The following is an 18,987-nucleotide window of genomic DNA, read 5'->3' on the forward strand; positions in this document are numbered from 1 at the left end:
TCTGTATTAAATTATCTTAGAGAGAAACCCTCAGATTGACAGAAATTGTTTAGGAATCCAACAACCCTAACAGCATTTAACCATGTTTTTAACTTTGAGGAATAAAAAAAAAAAAGTAGAATCAGTCCTGATACAACAACCAACTGCATTCTTTATTTAGAATCATTTTTTTCTGTACAAGCAGGTATAAATATGCAGCCATAAAACTTTGAGAGTACAGTTAGTGTTCATTAACTGATGAACTAAAATACCGAGGCTGCATCCGAGGAGTCCAACCACTAAAACCAGTGACACAAGGATCAGCAGGAAAAATAAATCTGTGACAGAAGCAGACAGCCCAAACTGCAGTGACACCCAGTGGAAAGACTGGATTCAGAAACTGAAACATAACCCAGGTTTACTATGTGATACCCCAACAACTCTTAAAGAAATTAAAGTTATATTCAGGGATTCAATGTTGCCGTTTCAACAAGTAATGTTCTGGCTCCCCCTTGTGGACACTCTTGATACCGACATAAGGACACATTAAGTACAATTTGTAGGCAGAACAGGAGTTGGTTCTTAGAAGGAAAGCTGGCAGGTTTTCTCGTGATTTATTTTCAAAATATCTGCAAACTCCAGATGTTACTGCAGCCGTCTCGTCTCAGTCTGGCAAGAGGTTAGGAGGAGCTTGTTCAAGGCCTTGTGTGGGTATGAGAAAGGAGGAGGAGTGCAATCATGGTCCAAAGAAAATGTGGGAAATGGGGGCGGGGTAAGTCACAAGGCTTCGAAGCAAGGGGTCAGAGTTTAGGAGTATATACAAGATGAGGGCATGTCTTTTCACTGCCGACTCTTCAGAGCATCCACCAACCTGTGAGGAGACAGCAAATATAAATCAGCAAGAGTAAACAGAAAAAAATAACAGTAGGCAGAACGAGTTGGTCCTGCTCAGCAAGATGTAGCATAAAGAAGTTTATTTCCCTAATCTTCATAGGGAGGCTTACCACTCCATGGCTTCATCCAGGCCTGTTCCTTTAGTGGCCGAGGTCTTAAAGATCTGCCATTTTCTGTCTTTGAGGGCAGGAAGGCCCAGAGCGTTGGCTACTTCAGTCGGCGTCATCGCCTGGTCCATGTCCTGTTTGTTAGCAAACACCACCAGGATGGCCTTCTTCAGCTCTTCTTCCTGCAAACGACCACACACAGCATCCCATGATTACATTATCAGCAAAGGCCTGATACGAAAAAAGAAAAGAACGTTTCTGGCAATAAATCTGTTTGAAATAATGTCCATCTGCAGGCTAAGAGCTTTTAGCTAACAGACCTCAACTGCCAAGTTACTCTGACCTCCTCAATTAAAACCCAATGAACCAAAGACCTCAAGCAGAAAGCTGGGAACCAGATTCCACATCTGATAAAATCTCATTTTCAAACCTCAACCAGCCTATTTCGTTTTGAACAGATTAGCCAACCTGTAAAATCCCGTGTTTCAGTTCCTGTGAGGATGCTTCTCTTTATCCGGTAAGGAAAAGCTGGTTTATTCAATCTTGAAAATCCCAATTAAAGACGCAAGTCTATAGGCTTCAAAGTGAAAAAACACGAGAAGGGGGGCAGATACTTATGTCAGCCATAATAAGTTACATCAAACTCGGCCGCAGCTTTTACAGAGCAGACTTAGACAAACTTTGTCATTTTTTTATACACAGTGTTTACAAAACTAAATTTTGTTTATACAGCTTTCCAACAGCGATTGTTTTTTTTGAGCAGCAGCTTAGCAGTGAAAGAGAACCATAAAGTGCAGCAGTGATCAAAATATGAACAGTGTGGGAGAGACATGGTGCAAAAAAGGCATTGATGTGAAAGGTTCAGAGCAGTGCAAAAATAAATATATATATATAGGGTTTAAAATGCAGTAATAAACATGAGTTGAGTTCTATTTTGAAGATTCACCATGTAGTGTAAGTATGATGTTATAAGTGTGATGCAGAGTCTCAATTTGTAACTTGATTTAGAGTTTTTTTCAACAGTTCAACAGTCTGATGGCAGTGGGGAAAAGGCTGTTACTGGACTTGCATTGAACGCTGCGAAACCTCTACCTAGAGGGCAGCAGGGAGAACAGTCCATGATAGGGATGTGAGTAGCTTAATGTGGACAGACATACCTCCAACATTGCCACCAGCTCAGACTTGGAGATGCCCATCCTGTCACGGTCGCTGCTGTCCACCACGTAAATCACTGCATCTGTGTTTGAGTAATAGCACCGCCAGTAGGGCCTGAAGAGGGCAGAGAAGCAATGAGTTACTAAGAGTGATGTTCAAAGTTAGAACATGTAACGCATTGGCTGTGTGAAATATGTAGATATATTTTAACTGTCACATCTGATATGCTAGATATAAATACAAAAAATACTTTCATATCTATTATAAGAATCTATTCTTGATGCACACATTTCCAGAATTTTTCAACCTACCTGATGCTTGTCTGTCCTCCAAGATCCCATACTTGGAACTTCAGGTTCTTGTATGTGACCGTCTCCACGTTGAAACCAATGGCTGCAGAGGAAAAAAAAAAAGTGTCAAAAAAATGTGTCTAATAAAAGCAGGAAAAAACAAGTAACTCATTTTGATTCAGATTATGCTCTAAAACTATGGCCTCCATAAATAAGTTTAATCTAAAAGTGCTCTGAATAAGGCAAATTTAAAGAAAAACGTATTTAATAAACCCGTTGTCGGAACTGAAACATTAAACATAAATATGATCAAATTATTTTTCTGTCATGCAAATTTTTACCTTTAGGCTGATATTGATTTATAGGAAAAGTGTCATTTGAAGAGATATGGAGTCATGGCTTTGCTTATAAACAGGAAACAGCAAATTCACCACAGGTTGGTTGTTTATGTTATTAATTACAAGAACTGATTTAGAGTGGGTTTAATAAATGAGACCAAAGATTAGAGAACTGCAACATCAGTGTTCACCTAGTGAACAAAATAATCTCTTTGCTTTCAGGTTTGTTATTTCGCATTGATATAAATCGATGATCCAAAGGTCTGAACATAATCAAGAACTTAACTCATCCTTTTTGTTTACCCAAATACTTTGCTAAGATCTGATCTAAACTGTAAACAACTTTAAGATATTGATTAAACGTATTTACATGAAAGAAATTGTTTGGAAAAAACAATCTGCACTCACTGATTAAAGGCCTAAATATAACTGGCTGACATATGTTGTATAAGAGTCCCTGCATTTTGGCTTAATTAATACAGAATTGTATTCAAAATCCTAATGAGAGATCTTTTTCTTTAACATATATGCAGTTAAAGCTGCATATATTAAATTGAATTTTAAAATCTTTATTAAACGTTGCATCAGGGTCGCTGCCAATCTCCAGCCAGTCTACTGGTGAGAGGCAGGGTACACCTTGGTCGCCAGTCTGTCTAAGGGCAATCAATCAATCAATACCAAAGGGAAATTAATTCTTTTAAGTTGTTTCTTTTTTCAACAACTTGCTGTAGAAGCTAATATCTGTAGGGAGGGAGGATCTCCTGTAGCAGCCTGACTACACCAGCTCTCGAGAAGCATTTGTTGTTGTTTTTTTTTTTTTTTACAGTCTGATGAAGATAATGCTCACTGTCTATGATGTTGCTTATTTTAAGAAGAATTCTTCTTTGTGAAATAATCTCCAGGGGTTTTAGAACAGAGCTTGCCACCTTTATTAGCTTGTTGATGAATGATAAAAATGATACAATGATAACAGTTTTATGTTAATGATAAGATTAAGCTTGTTTCTCTTTTTTCTGAAAACTACAATCCTTTCCCTTGGTTTGTTAACATTCAGGATCAGATGATTGTTTCCACAACACGCATCATCCAAGTATTACTGCAGATGACAGGACTCTGAGGTATACAGAGTAAAAAGAAATGTTTCGAGTACGGCCCCTGTGGTGCTGCTGACTACTTGTTAAGACACCTGAACCTTTAGTCAAGCAAACTGTGGTCTGTTTGTGAGGTAGTATCTGATCCAGGTGATTGTTGATGCCTCCTCCTGATTCTTCTGAAGTTTCTCATTAAGTAACTCAGGCTGCATCGTGTTCAATGCACTGGACTAATCAAAGAACATGATCCTAACAGTCTGTCTGCCTTGTTTAATAGAGAGTTTAGTCCATGATAAGCAAGCCATAGATTAGTGTAAGACACCATGTTCTTATTTGAGAATATGAAGTCAATTTGACTGCAGGCAGGAGAGAAGGACGCTTAGCTTATTCCCGAACTGAATCTAATGAGGAATGTAGTCGATTCGTTGGCTCTGTCTGTCGATCATCCTTCTGCTTGAAGCCTGTGATCTTCCCCTTCCACACATGGAAGCTGGAGCTGTTTTTCCAGCTTCTTCCTGTATGCTTTCTCTTATCTTGACTTGAAGTTCCTTCTGTATACTCCTCAACAAGTAATTGTATACCAGAGTTTTCTTTCCCTTGTGTGGTAGTTTATTTCGATCACCAGCGATCTGATTAAATTCAATTTCATTACTAAGACTATAAAATTTTTATTTCCCCCTAAATACAATATAAAGGTAGACTCATGAAGATTTCCTATGTGTATATCTATATAAGTTATGTTATCTAATTATGGAGAAAATTGGATTCTGATTAATTTCACTGATTTGAAAGCATAATGTAAGTACAAAGAAGAAGGGGGAAAAAAATGATTACTTACTGGGAATCGTGGTGACCACCTCTCCAACCTGCAGCCTGTACAGAATGGTGGTTTTTCCAGCACCATCTAAGCCCAGGATCAAAATTCTCATTTCCCGGGAGCCAAACAGGCCAGAGAAAAGACTGGAGAAGAAACCCCCTGGAAAGGAAACAAACAGAATGTGATTTTAATCCATTATGTTCTGATTTATCTGATAGAATCAAGCAAGATGGATAATTAGCATTAAAAAAAGAGCTAGAGGCATTTACAGCAGAAAAAAAAAATTGTAAAAATGAGCCAGTTTTTTTCATGTATTTATGTATTATTTTAGTTTTTTCCTGTTTTAGTTTTTTATGAAGGTTCTGGTCAATCAAGCTAGCTTAAGTTAGCTTCCAGTCTCTATTTGAGGTTATAGGGTGATTTATGACACAATATTGTACTTCATTACTTTTACCGATACGTTTACTAATACAAATAATGGAGAACCAACTAAAGACTGTAAAAAAATGTCAAAAGCAAACAACATATCAAAATGTTCACTGTAAACAACCAGCAATTAACATGAGCTAACCAAGCAGGCAGCAACTACACCTCGCGTTGAAGTACGGAAGAAAGCAAACACTGGTGCCATGTATACTTTATCTATTTTTTATATTAGTATCACTTGTCAGCTATTTAAAAAGGCAACTTTAACGAAAGAACAAAATAATTGCGTACCCATTTCAGTATAGAATAGCTCCACGAATTAACAATGTGCCGTTGCCAGGTTGTTTCCGTCTGGCTGACGTGTCGCTGGAGAACGTCATTATCTCGCGTGAATTCAGGTCCTAAACATTCGCCACAGACACACGGCGAGAATTTTATGTGGGGGTAAAACAGAAAGATTATTTATATTATTTTTTTTTTTTTACAGTGTAATAAAACATGTATATTTTTATTAGATGGTATGTGTGAGTACGCAGTTAGTAAAGACTGTAAATATTATCATCGAAAGTGCGGTAAGCGGAAAGAACAACAATAAATTGACTAAGCGCTGTGAGCAGGGGTGCATTCAAGAAGTTAGTGTTTCGAAATGTTTAATAGATATTCTGTGTGGAGGAGACGTAGCAATTAATGCGGAATTATTTTGAATGTAGCTCGCATCAGTCGGAGGAGTTGCCCCCTATAAACAGCATCAAATTTATGATAAGAGATTACAAAGGTTTTCAAGCTAAGCGTGAAAAGTGCCGTGTTTTGTATGGATTTAAATCAAAATGCAACCTTTCTGAACAGTTTAGAATAACTTTAATCTGCGTTGAACTCTCTGATTGGTGATTATTCACGGATGGACCTGGTGGCTGTCGCCTGAGTCCATCGTTTACAAGCGGCGCCGATGAGCAGGATGGTGGAGCGGTCGGACCGAGACCCTCTGCTGGACTGGGAGGAGATCCCGTCCGCGGAGAAACCCGGCGATGAAGCCCCGGCTGCCTCCCCTGCAGAGGAGCGTCCGTCCGACAGCCGCGGCGCAGCGGGATGCTCGGGGTTTGGGTGGAGCAGCGGATCTGGGGGTCCTGCTCCTCCCAGCAGGTCCGAAGCAGACGGCTGCAGCGCCCCGCCCGTGACCTCCAGCGCCCAGCCGGCGGCCCTAGAGCGAGCGCAACCGCCCGACAAGGAGGAGCATCCCTCGGATGCAGGGGCGAGGGAGGTGTCGCTGGAGGACAGGATGGTGAAGTGGGAGGAAAAGGACCAGATTGTGTCTGTCTTTGTTGTTACATTTAATACCAGAACAGGTGAGGCAGTAAATATCAGCAACTAAATACAACATCCTCACTAAATTAAGTATTATGCATGATTTATAACATTTCCAGACACGATGCTTATAATAAGATCAAAGTCTGCAGATCTTCCTCCCACAGGTGCGGCTTTTCCTGATCTCTCCTTAAGTTTAGAGACAAAGTCAAAGTCACGACATGTTTTCCTTTGCTTGATCGCAGATGAGATGTCAGGTTTATGTCATGTGAATCAATCAGCAGGAGGTAACCCATACATTTTTAATAAGGACCGCCTTGAAGATTGGCAGAGCCCTGGTGAATCACTTGCCAGATGGATTGCTAAAGTCTGAAGAGAAAAATCAAACAGAGAATCAATAGATGATGGAGAAAATCTGCCCTGAATGGAGGACAGGAAATTTCCTGCAGGGTGGAGCTCTGCTTTTTTTTATGGTTTTGCGGCATGTGAGGCTGACATGATGAAAAAGCTTATTATCAGGGTGTTATCCCCATAGTTGTGTAATAGGAAATATCGTTACTGTGTAATTACACATGTCACAATCTTTGGGGAGACAAACGTGTTAAATGAACGTCTGAGGAGGCAATGTTAACCTCCTGCCCATCTATACCATGTTTTTTGTGCACTGTAATTTATCATTTTATCTTTGAACTTTTTTACCTTTTTCCTAATTACTCCATAAGGAAAGAGATATGACCTATTCCCAGAAATAAGAAACAGAATTAAAAGTAGATGCATTGAATTAAGGAAAATTGTTCAAATGCAGGGATGCTCAGTGGTGCAGAAGGTTCTGGGTTCGATTCCTGGCCTGGAGTCTTTCTGCATGGAGTTTGCATGTTCTCCCTGAACATGCATGGGTTCTCTCCAGGTACTCTGGCTTCCTACCGATCCAAAATACATGACTGTTAGGTGTGACTGTGTGCATGAATGGTTCTTTGTCCTGTATGTCTCTGGTGTTGCCCCTGCGATGGACTGGTGACCTGTTCAGGGTGTATCCCGCCTCTCGCCTGTAGACAGCTGGGGGGATAAGCGTGATAGAAACTGGATGGATTTTAACCTCTTTTTTTATAAAGCACATCTGATATGAGATGATTAGATTTACTTTAATATGATTTATTAGGATTTTAAATGATATACCAACACATTAAGTGCATAATTGTTAAGGGGAACAGAAAGGAACCTTTATTTTTACTAAATCTAAACTCCTCGTTGTCACAGATCATCATTTTGATTAATTAAAATCTCTAAGATGCATGCCACTGTTGCACCTGCGCATACGCCGTGGTGCAACAGTCACCCCATCTTTCCATCAACTTTAACCAGCTAATTTGAAATTAAAACAAAAGTTTTTTTTTCACTCCTAATTTACAGCATCATGCTGTTTTCTTTTATTATTAATTAACAGTGAATGTTAAATGCTTTTAAAAATGATCAGATTTTACAGGACAAAACCCAGCCTGCCTTCATTTTTTAGCATTTAAGTTGGGCTTGGGGTTTAAAACCTATAAGTGGTACCTATTGTAGAATTTTAGAACAAATTGTCCTTCTCAAACTGCTCTATAATTTGCACCAATCAGGTTCTCTTCCTCTGCTTAAGGGTTCTCATTCCTGCAGTATGATGCTCCCACCATGCACCGTTTTCTGCTAACCATTGGATTTTGTACTCAGGAAGTTCACCTTATGCCTCACCTAAGCTGAACACCTTTTTTCCACATGCATCTCGTTTCCCCCTGCATGCATTTTTACCAGATATTTGGAGGGGAAGTTTCATTATTTACCCACCTGAGCTGTCAATCTCTGCAGCTCCTCCTGAGTTAATGCTCAAGCAGAAGGCAGTAGGTTCTACTGGATTTTATTTAGGCTGTTAGAGTAAATGGTGCTAAAAAACAAATGCAAACCCTACTTTTCAATCTTCTTGTTAAAAAAGAAGTTTAGGACCAAGTGTTAAGGGCTTTTAAGTTGTGCTTTAGGGTGAGGAAATGTAAAAAAAAGAGCCTAATTTTGTTATTCCTGCTGAAGCTACTTTAACTGATCCATGCATGTGATTGCAATCAACTCGCTTAGTCACTTTCTCTGTTTGTCTGCACCTGTCAGACCCGGTTTGCTCAGCGATGACTTCCTGGGAAGTCTGCGTCACATTGGGCTCATGCATACGAAATAAATAGCAATGATGTGTTTGTTTTCGTTGTTTGCTTGTGACATAGGAAACATGTTGGAGTGGTGTCTGCCCAAAGACATGGACCTGGAGGGGGTGGAGTTTAAAGCCATCGCTAGCGGCTCCCACAGAGTCAGCACAGACTTCATGTAAGTGGGTCTGAGTGTTTCCAAGCAAACAAGTGAGAGGTATGCCAGATTTAAATATTAGGATGCAGCCCCAGCTCCCTGCACTGGGCAAAGTGTTGCCTGGCGGAGCCATCTGGCAGCGCCTTTGCTTCTCCCTGACTCACAGCCCTCATCTTTCCTCCCTTTTTTTTTTTGCAGCTACTTCCGGAAAGGCCGCTACTTTGGCCTCGCCTGCTTTGCCAACATGGCTGTGGAAAGTACAGAGGAGAGGGGGGCCAGGATGAAGTCGGTTGGGATCCTCTCTCCGTCCTACACTCTGCTCTACAGATACATGAGCTTCCTGGAGCACCAGGTCAGGTAAGGACTTTGGTCTTTAAAGGCACATCGCAGCAGCTTGTGGCTTCAGTAAAAACATCACACTGTTTCGTCTTCCTCTTGTAGTAGAGCTCAGGTGAAAGCAAACTTCTTCTGACTGAATGCAAGGGGAAACTCATCCTCCAGTGTGCCTTGTTTGAAGGGAACACCTTAAGTACACATTTAACCTGGGCGTATGAGCTGATCTGGTCATGGTCTGGCTACTGCACTCAGAAATATTTCACTCATATTAGAAGATTTATGTAATTTTATTACATGACAAATTCCCATTTACTTTTTTTAAGCTGATTTTGAACCAAACCTGTTACATAAAACTCACACGATCCATATTCATTTGTAAAATGAAGCTTATTTGAAATACATAATTATCTCTTTTAATGAAGTATACTTTGTAATAAGTAATAAATATTACAAATATTGATACTGAGTAACATTTTTTCAAACACATAAAGTTTATTGTTTGGATTGTATAAAGGTAACCTGATGATTATGCAACATGGTGTCATTCCCCTTATGTTTTATCTTATAAAATAAAAAATATGTTTAAGCATGACTGCCCTTTTAATCCAGTTTAATCCAGAGATTAAAATGGATTTAAAGTGTTTCGATACTTTTTATATTTTGCAACAGACAAAAGGAGATAGAGAAAAACTGTCTGCTGCTTTCTTTAGACTCACACTTCCTTTTGTATTTGAACACACCACTTCTTCCACATTCAGCCTCCTGTCCTTTTTTTTACCCGGTTCCCACAGTCTGGCTCCAGTCATGCTGTGCTCATCATTCCCTCCTATATCTCCCTCCACATTCCTTATCTGACGTCTTCCATCCTTTTACAAAGGGCATGCTGTCGGTCATGAGATGACTCAAATGTTAAGGATTTCCCCTCTTTCTTTTCTCTTCTGCTCTCCATTTTCAGTCCATTTTTAACTTTTGAAGTTCCTCCAGTTCTGCAAAGTACTTAATCTAGAGACAAGTAAAACACTGGCAACAAACGTCAGTAGAAAAAGGTTTATAGTGACATAAAAAAAATGCTGTCCTTAAACGACCTTACAATGTCCTCTTTTTAAGATGCTTTTTGATTGAGAAAAGAAGGATTTAGTTAAATAAAGCTGAAGATCCATGAGGAAACTGGAAGCAGTTCATCCATATAAGGTTCATTAAGAGGGAAAGAGATAACTAATCCAATTTCGTCACCAATTAAAAAATATTATTTTACTTTAAGATGGTTTTTGGGGAAGTAAGAAGGAACTTTGGTAACTAAAAAAAAAAAGTGTGAAAGAAATATGTCAGACTGGTTTAAGACATGTTGAAAACAGCACATAAATGTGAATAAGCTACAACTTATGGTCCTAATTCCCTACATGTGTGACTCTTTGTTTCAAAAGACAATTTAAAAAGCCACAGTTTGCAAAAAAAACAAAACGAAAACAATGTTTTACCATCCACTGGAATAATTGGGTGAATTTAATCCAGATAAACTAACTATCAGTCTTACATCTGCATCTTATGCTCTCATTTCAATTACAGGTGCTGGTCATAAAATTAGAATATCATGAAAAAGTAGATTGATTTCAGTAATTCCATTTAAAAAGTGAAACTTGTATATTATATTCATACATTACATACAAACTCATATATTTCAGATGTTTATTTTGTTTAATTTTGATGATTACAAATGACAACAAATGAAAATCTCAAATTCATCATATCAGAAAATTAGAATATTACTGAAGACCAATAAAAACAAAGGATTTATAGAAATGTTGGCCAACTGAAAAGTATGAACATGAAAAGTATGAGCATGTACAGCACTCAGTATTTAGTTGGGCCTCCTTTGGCCTGTATTACTGCAGCAATGCGGCGTGGCATGGAGTCGATCAGTCTGTGGCACTGCTCAGGTGTTATGATAGCCCAGGTTGCTCTAATAGTGGCTTTTAGCTCTTCTGAATTGTTGGGTCTGGTGTATTGCATCTTCTTCTTCACAATACCCCATAGATTTTCTATGGGGTTAAGGTCAGGAGAGTTTGCTGGCCAATTAAGAACAGGGATACCATGGTCCTTCAACCAGGTACTGGTAGCTTTGGCACTGTGTGCAGGTGCCAAGTCCTGTTGGAAAATGAAATCTGCATCTCCAAAAAGTTGGTCAGCTGCAGGAAGCATGAAGTGCTCTAAAACTTCCTGGTATGTGGCTGCGTTGACCCTGGACCTCAGAAAACACAATGGACCAACACCAGCAGATGACATGGCACCCCAAACCATCACTGACTGTGGAAACTTTACACTGGACTTCAAGCAACGTGGATGAAGTGCCTCTCTTCTTTTCCTCCAGACTCTGGGACCTTGATTTCCAAAGGAAATGCAAAATTTACTTTCATCAGAGAACATGACTTTGGACCACTCACCAGCAGTCCAGTCCTGTTTCTCTTTAGCCCAGGCAAGACGCTTCTGACGCTGTCTGTGGTTCAAGAGTGGCTTGACACAAGGAATGCGACAGCAGAAACCCATGTCTTTCATACGTCTGTGTGTGGTGGTTCTTGAAGCACTCACTCCAGCTGCAGTCCACTCTTTGTGAATCTCCCCCACATTTTTGAATGGGTTTTGTTTCACAATCCTCTCCAGGGTGCGGTTATCTCTCTTGCTTGTACACTTTTTTCGACCACATCTTTTCCTTCCCTTCGCCTCTCTATTAATGTGCTTGGACACTGAGCTCTGTGAACAGCCAGCCTCTTTAGCGATGACCTTTTGTGTCTTGCCCTCCTTGTGCAAGGTGTCGATGGTCGTCTTTTGGACAACTGTCAAGTCAGCAGTCTTCCCCATGATTGTGTAGCCTATAGAACTAGACTGAAAGACCATTTAAAGGCTTTTGCAGGTGGTTTGAGTTAATTAGCTGATTAGAGTGTGGCACCAGGGGCCATCAATTTTGAACCTTTTCACAATATTCTAATTTTCTGATATGATGAATTTCAGATTTTCATTTGTTGTCATTTGTAATCATCAAAATTAAACAAAATAAACATCTGAAATATATGAGTTTGTATGTAATGTATGAATATAATATACAAGTTTCACTTTTTAAATGGAATTACTGAAATCAATCTACTTTTTCATGATATTCTAATTTTATGACCAGCACCTGTATATCATTATATTGTCTAAGGCAGGCATCCCCAACCTCGGTCCTAGAGGCCCGCTGTCCTGCAGATTTTAGAGGTTTCTCTGCTCCAGCACAGCTGATTTTAAATGAAAGCTGATTAACAGGCTTTTGGTCTACTGCAATCATTATAATCAGCTGTGCTAAAGCAGGGAAACCTCTAAAACCTGCAGGATAGCAGGTCTCGAGGACCGACTTTGGGGATGCCTGCAAGCAGTGCTCAGATGCAATGTGAAATAAAGGAACAAGGGCAAAAAAAAAACACCTTAAAACAAGAAATGCGTTAAAATGTTGAGAAAAATGTAAACAATACATAAAAGAGCACATCATGATAAGGAAATGGCATGAAATAGAAATATAAAAATGTGCATTATTATCATACTTATAGAAAAAGATGCTGTATTAAACAAAGTAATAACAAGAGAATATATAGATATAAAATAAAACGGCCTGAGAATAGAGCCTTGATGAACCCCACATCTAAAATCTAGTAAAAATTGTAATTTATACATTTGTGAGTTGATGCATAAAAAAATAAAACCTAATTTCTACCAATTTAGTTGGTTGAATTTTTTTTCCCAAGTTTTGCTGAATTCTTTTTTTTTTTTTTTTTTTCTTGGAAATAAATTTTATGGGTTTTTTTTTTTTGTTTGTTTGTTTCTTTAGAACATATGATCCTCCTGCTGTCAAATAAATCAGATTTTTTTGGAGAGCTGTCAGTATTTCTGGGATGTTTTACTTTTTTGACCTGCCTCACCTCTATCTGTAATGGTTTCCAGGTCACACACAAACTCATTTGTGTAATTAATTTCAGCAGCTGACCTCCTTGTTTGTTTCACAATGTTCCTACAGTAATTAACAAATGTTTAACCCAGTGTTCAACTTTCCAGTTTCATTGAGATTTCCTTTTTAATCATGTAGTTGTTATTGTTAGCAAGAGATGCGGAGGCAGAGCACAGTGATCCTATCAGCAGCAGAACAGCTTTGCTTCAGGACCATCTGCACACCTGCTGATTAATGCTCTGCTTTTCAGACAGTTTTCATGTTTTCAGAGCTGAGTCTGACTAACTCTGGCAGTGTTTGGCTTTGACAGTGATTCAGCTCATTAAACCAAACAAAGACGATGCTGTTATGCATGCACCACCCACCTTTTTAGCCGGATTCTTTTTTTAAATTCAAATTTCCTATCTTTTCAATTTACGCGTGGCTGAAAATGCAAAATGGAAGATTGTTTATGCATTATAATTTCCTTTCCCCAGGCTTCAGCTTCAGTCCCCAGGTCACTATTCTCCACTGGAGGCCTTTTATGAGGACAAGAGAGCGCTCCTGCCCCCCAGTGGGGAGCATGTTGTTACTGCATTTCCAGCCAATGCGTGGGGAGCTGCGATTAACCACAGCATGCACCCTGAGATGAAGGTAGGTAGGAGGAGATCTTCCCATTTCTGGGACAGTCACTTTTATTTTGTGGCATTATTTTGTGATGGATGGATCTTTTTGAGTTTAGAGGAAATTTACCAGGATGGGGCCAGTGGTTTCTTTTTTTTTTTTTTTTTTTAATGGCGAATAGAAATAAAATGCAAAAAATATAAAAACTCTAACAGATAAAACTGTGATCCTATATTATTATGGCTGGAGCTCAAAGCTGAATAATTTCTAAGTCATTGTGAAAGTGAATTGTTAAGGTTTAATATTACATTGGTCCAAGGGACAAATCAATTACTGTCAGGATTGGTTTGAGGTGTGAGGTCCCAAATGCAGAGACAGGGAGGGAGAGGTGAGTTTCTTGATGATTTAATGAAGCGTAAACAAACAATTGCGGCAGGAATCCAAAATAAAAAAAAAAATCAAACAAACCAGAAACCATGGAGACGTCAGGGGGTGAAAACTATCACGAGTAGGAAGTCTCAGAGAGACTGAATTGGAGGAAGTTAGACAAGGAACCAGCAATGAACAGCTGCACAGAGAGAGTATTTATGGGAGACTGAAACAAAGAGAGGACTAACGAGCAGATTGGGAGCAGGTGTGAACAGAGCAGAACAGGACAGGAGCTAGGGAAAAAGGAGAACACAAGAGGGCAGCAGAGGGCAACAAATAAAAACCTGAAAACTGAAAATAACCAGCAAACACAACAAAATAAGAATTAAACCACTAAAGCCTCTCTCTCGCGCATCTGTGATTTTCTTGTGCGGTGGTAGATAAACCATGTGCAGAAGTAGTTTAACATAACTGCAAGTATGTTGATTTTGCTCGCGGGCGTTTTGAAATAAATGTGACGCCATACTCTTCTGTCATTTCATGCCGTCATCAGAAATTGGTTCAGTATTAAACTGCCATAACTAAGTAAAAACATCATAAAATACATTTTTGGCCTTAATTCAAGAAGGTTAATTAGATAATCTTTCAAAGGAGTTTCTTATTTTAAATGTAAATCATATTCCATTGATTCTCCTATCTGTGTGCTCAAACCAAGGAAAATAAATTTAATTCAAGAAAAACTAACTTAGATTTTAGGGGCCAGGACCGGTTCTACTGGGCCCCTGGCCCCTGTCTAGAACCGCCCTTGGTTTTAATGGTATTTTTCTGTGTGGAACAGATCACCCACCCAGCAGGCTGCATGTCTCAGTTCATTCGCTTCTTTGGGGAGCAGATCATGGTGCTCTGGAAACTGGCTCTGCTTCGAAGACGGATCCTCATCTTCTCTCCTCCGCCTGTGGGCGTGGTTTGCTACAGAGGTGGGAAACGTTCTGATTCCTGAGTAGAAGTCTAAAGAAAAACGATTAAATTTTTCCCCCCCTTCCCACCCCCCCAGTGTACTGCTGCTGCTGCCTGGCCAACATCTCCATCCCAGGGGTCGGCGTGGCAGTGCCCGAGTTTCGGCCTTTCTTCTATGTCAATGTGGCGGATATCAGCGCCCTGGAAAACGAACTCTCCTATGTAGCATGTGAGTGGATTCCTGAAACATTTCAGCCCATGGAAGGAAATGAATTATAACCTGTCATGTTTGCATGTTCAGGTACGACTGAGAAGATCTTTGAGGAGAAGAAAGATCTGTATGATGTTTACGTTGATAATCAGAATGTGAAGACCTACAGAGACGGGCTGAAGCCTCTGCTCCGCCTCAGCGCCGCAGACAGGGAGAAGTACCGCAAGCTTACAGAGCAAAGGTAAGGAACTGGAAATACAAGATAAAATAAACAATGATTCATTCCTTTATACATCCTTCAACTTAACCAGGTTTTTATCATTTACATCCCCTTTTATTCAATAAAAAACAAACAGTTTGCTAGTTTATATGAACAGCTGTATAAATCTTATTCTAGAGAGGGAATAAGCATGTAGAGGTGTCTGTGTGTGTAGGCAGATGCTGCTGTATTCCCAGGAAGAGAACGGTGACTGCATGTCCAGCGAGGAGGACCTTTTTATTTTGTAAGTTCCTTATGAATGTTGACTTTCTCCCAATTTTTTATCAGGATCTTGGAGGCAACTTCAGGTTAAATCCACCCCAGAGTTCAGCTGTATGGAGGACCAAGAGAGTCACATAAAAAGAAAAACAAACTATTTTGAACCTTACATTTATATCATGCAATAAGAAAAATCGGATTCATGTCCCACCCCCTTTCCTGTTAGCCTACTGTCCATATTACGGGCCACTAGTGCCGTAAAAACTCTAAAAAATCCAGATGAGATTACTCTTTTCAATTGAGCAATGAAACATTTAGGAAAGTATGGTCATATTTTTTTATTTTACAGAAGGGACAAAATTCAATAGAATTAAATGACTAAATTAATAGAAAGATATAAACATGTATCTATCAGATATAACTTAAGAAACCTTATTTAATATAAATCACCTATAATTCCATTTTTTTTAATATATATATATAATTTATTAGTCTTTTTTTCTGCTTTGTTTCTTTCATCCTGTTCTGTTTCTTTTCTTTTTTTTGGATGTGTGTGATTGTAATAATGTCTCCTTAGCGCCACTTATAGATTTCTATGTTATGATTTATTTCCAATGCACTAATTGGAGGCTTTTCCCGTTGTGTTGACAATGTATGTGATCAAATACTTTACTTATATAGAGTAGAAATGTCCAATCAAAAGTGTTTTAAAAAAAAATCCTATTTGAACAGCTTTTTGTAATTGCACATTTTAAATTAAATTATTATTAAGAGGAATTTAGAATCAGATTTTAATATCTCATTATTAAATACTGTAATTTAGAAAGGTATTTTAAAAAAAATCTATCTAAATGGATATTTAAGTACCTATTCTAATTACACATTAAAAAATGTTTCAGTGTGTAATTTGAAATCCTTTTACAGTTAAATTTCCTTTTGACTTTCCACTTGTCCATTTATCTTTCCTGTGATCTTTCTGGTTGCTGAGCAGACTGAGCACCAGGTTAACCAATCACAGTTGCTTCTCAGATGTAACCGGCTCCCTCATTGGTTAGAATGCCACAGTTCACAAAATGACCAGTGCCTGCTGTATTTAATAAATACTATTTATCGTCTCAAATAATTTAGATAAAAATAAGCAATTAAAAAACTCTTGTCAAATTGGATGATTTAAGTGTTACATTTAAAAAGACTGCTTTTCTTTTTCAGTGTCCATCTGGTCCTCCATTCTGATTTTCATTCAGAACGACTAACACAGATGTATCATTGTGCTCCTTTGTTTTAGCCTTGATAAATAGAGAGTTAAATTAAATTAAATCCTCTTTTACTTCTTAAGGTTTTTCCTGGAGCAGAATAACCGGATTTTCCAGACTCTGAGCGAGGTGGCGGGGAGCCCGGACCCCACCATCACCCAGGACAGTGTGAGGGCCATGGGTTTGGATCCCCATGGAGACAGACTATTCCTGCTCCATCTGCTGGAAATTTACGGCTATGACAGCCTGCTGGTTTCAGAGCAGCTGTGCTGCAGCTGAGGTTTTTTTTTTTTAGTTTTTTTTTTTCTCCATAACTTCTGGTTTTAAAACAAGGGGGGGCTGTCTGTCTCAGAATGCTGCTGCATCCAGAAGACTTCATGTCATTGCCTACTGAGGGTCCTTTCTAAGACAGCCAGATGCTCTGAACTCAGTGGTCCGTTCTACTTTTCAGAGACTTGCGGAGATTTTCATACAGCTGTGTTTGAGCCACGTTTTTTTATTTTCTAGAAACATTTCATTGACAAGATAAAAGGACGAAAGCAGGCTTCCTGTAAATACGGCTGGTTTGTTCTTTATGTATTGTGTGAAATCAGGTCTGCCAGTATTGCACTTCATAATAGAGACTTTTGGCCCGCTTTATATAAACCAATGTCTGAGGTCTTTCAACAGTTCAAACTGCCTTTAACATCAGCATGTTGGTCTGTAACGGCACCATTAAAGTGACTTTTAGGGAAACCATGTCTGAACATTAAAAGGCTATAGAGATGTTATGTTGGGCTTTATGCACTTTTAGACAGCAGCCAGTCGAGCTTTAAGATGCATCCTAATAACGGTAAACACCAATTTAGCTCCAGGAGGGAAAGTGAAATAATTTTACTGTCATTAACAAAAGCTATAAAACAAAGCATTCAATTTTTATTATTAGTATTGGAAATATAAAAGAAACTTAAGCAGAGCTACAGATATTGCCAGGGCTCTACATCTCCCACCTCTATTATATATGCATTTCAAAGTGTTCCGTTATCGTCTGATGCATAAAGGCTGCAGCTCTTTATGCATAATATACATAAAATCACAGCTAATAAAAGGTTATTTTAGTTTCAGTGGGATCTGGTTCAAAACTGCAGCTTCTTTCACATTTAAGGTAATAAAAAAAATGTTTAAAGTACAGTGCCTTGGAGAAGCTGCTATACTTTCTGCTTTTCCATAATTCCTAACATTATTACCGTAAACCTCAATTTATTTAACAAGAAAGGCATACAATTAAGGCCCTTTGTAAAATCAATCAGGTTGGATGTACCCTGCAAAAAAATGAAATCTAAATAGGTACATTTTTCTTAAAATAGGTTTTTATTTTTTTCTTAGATTTTAAATTTAAAAAAACAATTGCATAGCCTTATTGCAAGTGCATATTATGTAATTATCTTATAAGAGTAAAAAAAAAAATACTAATTTCGTTGGCAAACCATCTTATTTACTCAAATTAAGGATACACAATTTTATTTTTACTTATTTCTAATCGTTTTTGCAGTGTAGGGCAACTGTTCCATTGATTTCCAAACACATTTAGTTCCAGGCTTTGACTAGGCAGCTTCCAACAAACTAATGCATTCAGAAAGAAAGAGGCTCTAGATCCACACTGCCTCCCTGCTCAGGGAAATAGTTAAACAGCCTCTGTTTGATGTTTAAAGCTTTTATAACAAACCCCGACTCCAACTAAATAGAATGCTATAGTTAATTGTATACACTGGATTTGATTTGAGGGGAATTAGAGCAAAGATTACCAAATAGAAATGCCACTTTAAGCTTTTACCGTTTCCTCTTGCTCATATAAAATACGAAAGCTTGTAAGAGTGGGAAAAGTTTTAAGGGATAAGAAACTTTTTACAAGTGTAACCACTGTATAACCACACAGCTTTTACATTCCGTGACATCTTTAAGGTGTAGCTGAAAGCTCATGCTGAAAACACGCTTCAGAATAATCATCTGTACAGGACAATAAACAGCGGAAGAAAATATTTGGTTTTATCCACATTAATGGGAACTTGCTGTACAGTAATACCACTTACTACACAGCATGTTTCTG

The 18,987-nt window shown here is 38.6% G+C and overlaps 2 protein-coding genes across 2 annotated transcripts; one reads left to right on the plus strand and one right to left on the minus strand.

Annotated features, from left to right (window-relative positions):
• Positions 1–125: 125 nt before the first annotated feature.
• Positions 126–5,498, minus strand: arl1 (ADP-ribosylation factor-like 1). The gene is made up of 6 exons (XM_038287233.1): positions 5,389–5,498; positions 4,693–4,830; positions 2,447–2,528; positions 2,138–2,249; positions 984–1,162; positions 126–850 (listed from the first exon to the last, which is right to left on the minus strand). Exons 1-6 carry the CDS (start codon positions 5,390–5,392, stop codon positions 820–822), a joined length of 546 nt encoding a protein of 181 aa, XP_038143161.1. The 5' UTR covers positions 5,393–5,498; the 3' UTR covers positions 126–819.
• Positions 5,499–5,779: 281 nt separating this feature from the next.
• LOC119784927 (DENN domain-containing protein 11-like) lies at positions 5,780–18,213 on the plus strand. Its single transcript, XM_038287232.1, has 9 exons — positions 5,780–6,440; positions 8,643–8,742; positions 8,920–9,078; positions 13,507–13,663; positions 14,841–14,979; positions 15,057–15,188; positions 15,261–15,411; positions 15,605–15,673; positions 16,985–18,213. Exons 1-9 carry the CDS (start codon positions 6,044–6,046, stop codon positions 17,178–17,180), a joined length of 1,500 nt encoding a protein of 499 aa, XP_038143160.1. The 5' UTR covers positions 5,780–6,043; the 3' UTR covers positions 17,181–18,213.
• Positions 18,214–18,987: the final 774 nt, after the last annotated feature.

The sequence above is a fragment of the Cyprinodon tularosa genome, unplaced genomic scaffold, assembly GCF_016077235.1.
Source record: "Cyprinodon tularosa strain WSP-4 unplaced genomic scaffold, ASM1607723v1 ctg237, whole genome shotgun sequence".
NCBI classification, from domain to species: domain Eukaryota; kingdom Metazoa; phylum Chordata; class Actinopteri; order Cyprinodontiformes; family Cyprinodontidae; genus Cyprinodon; species Cyprinodon tularosa.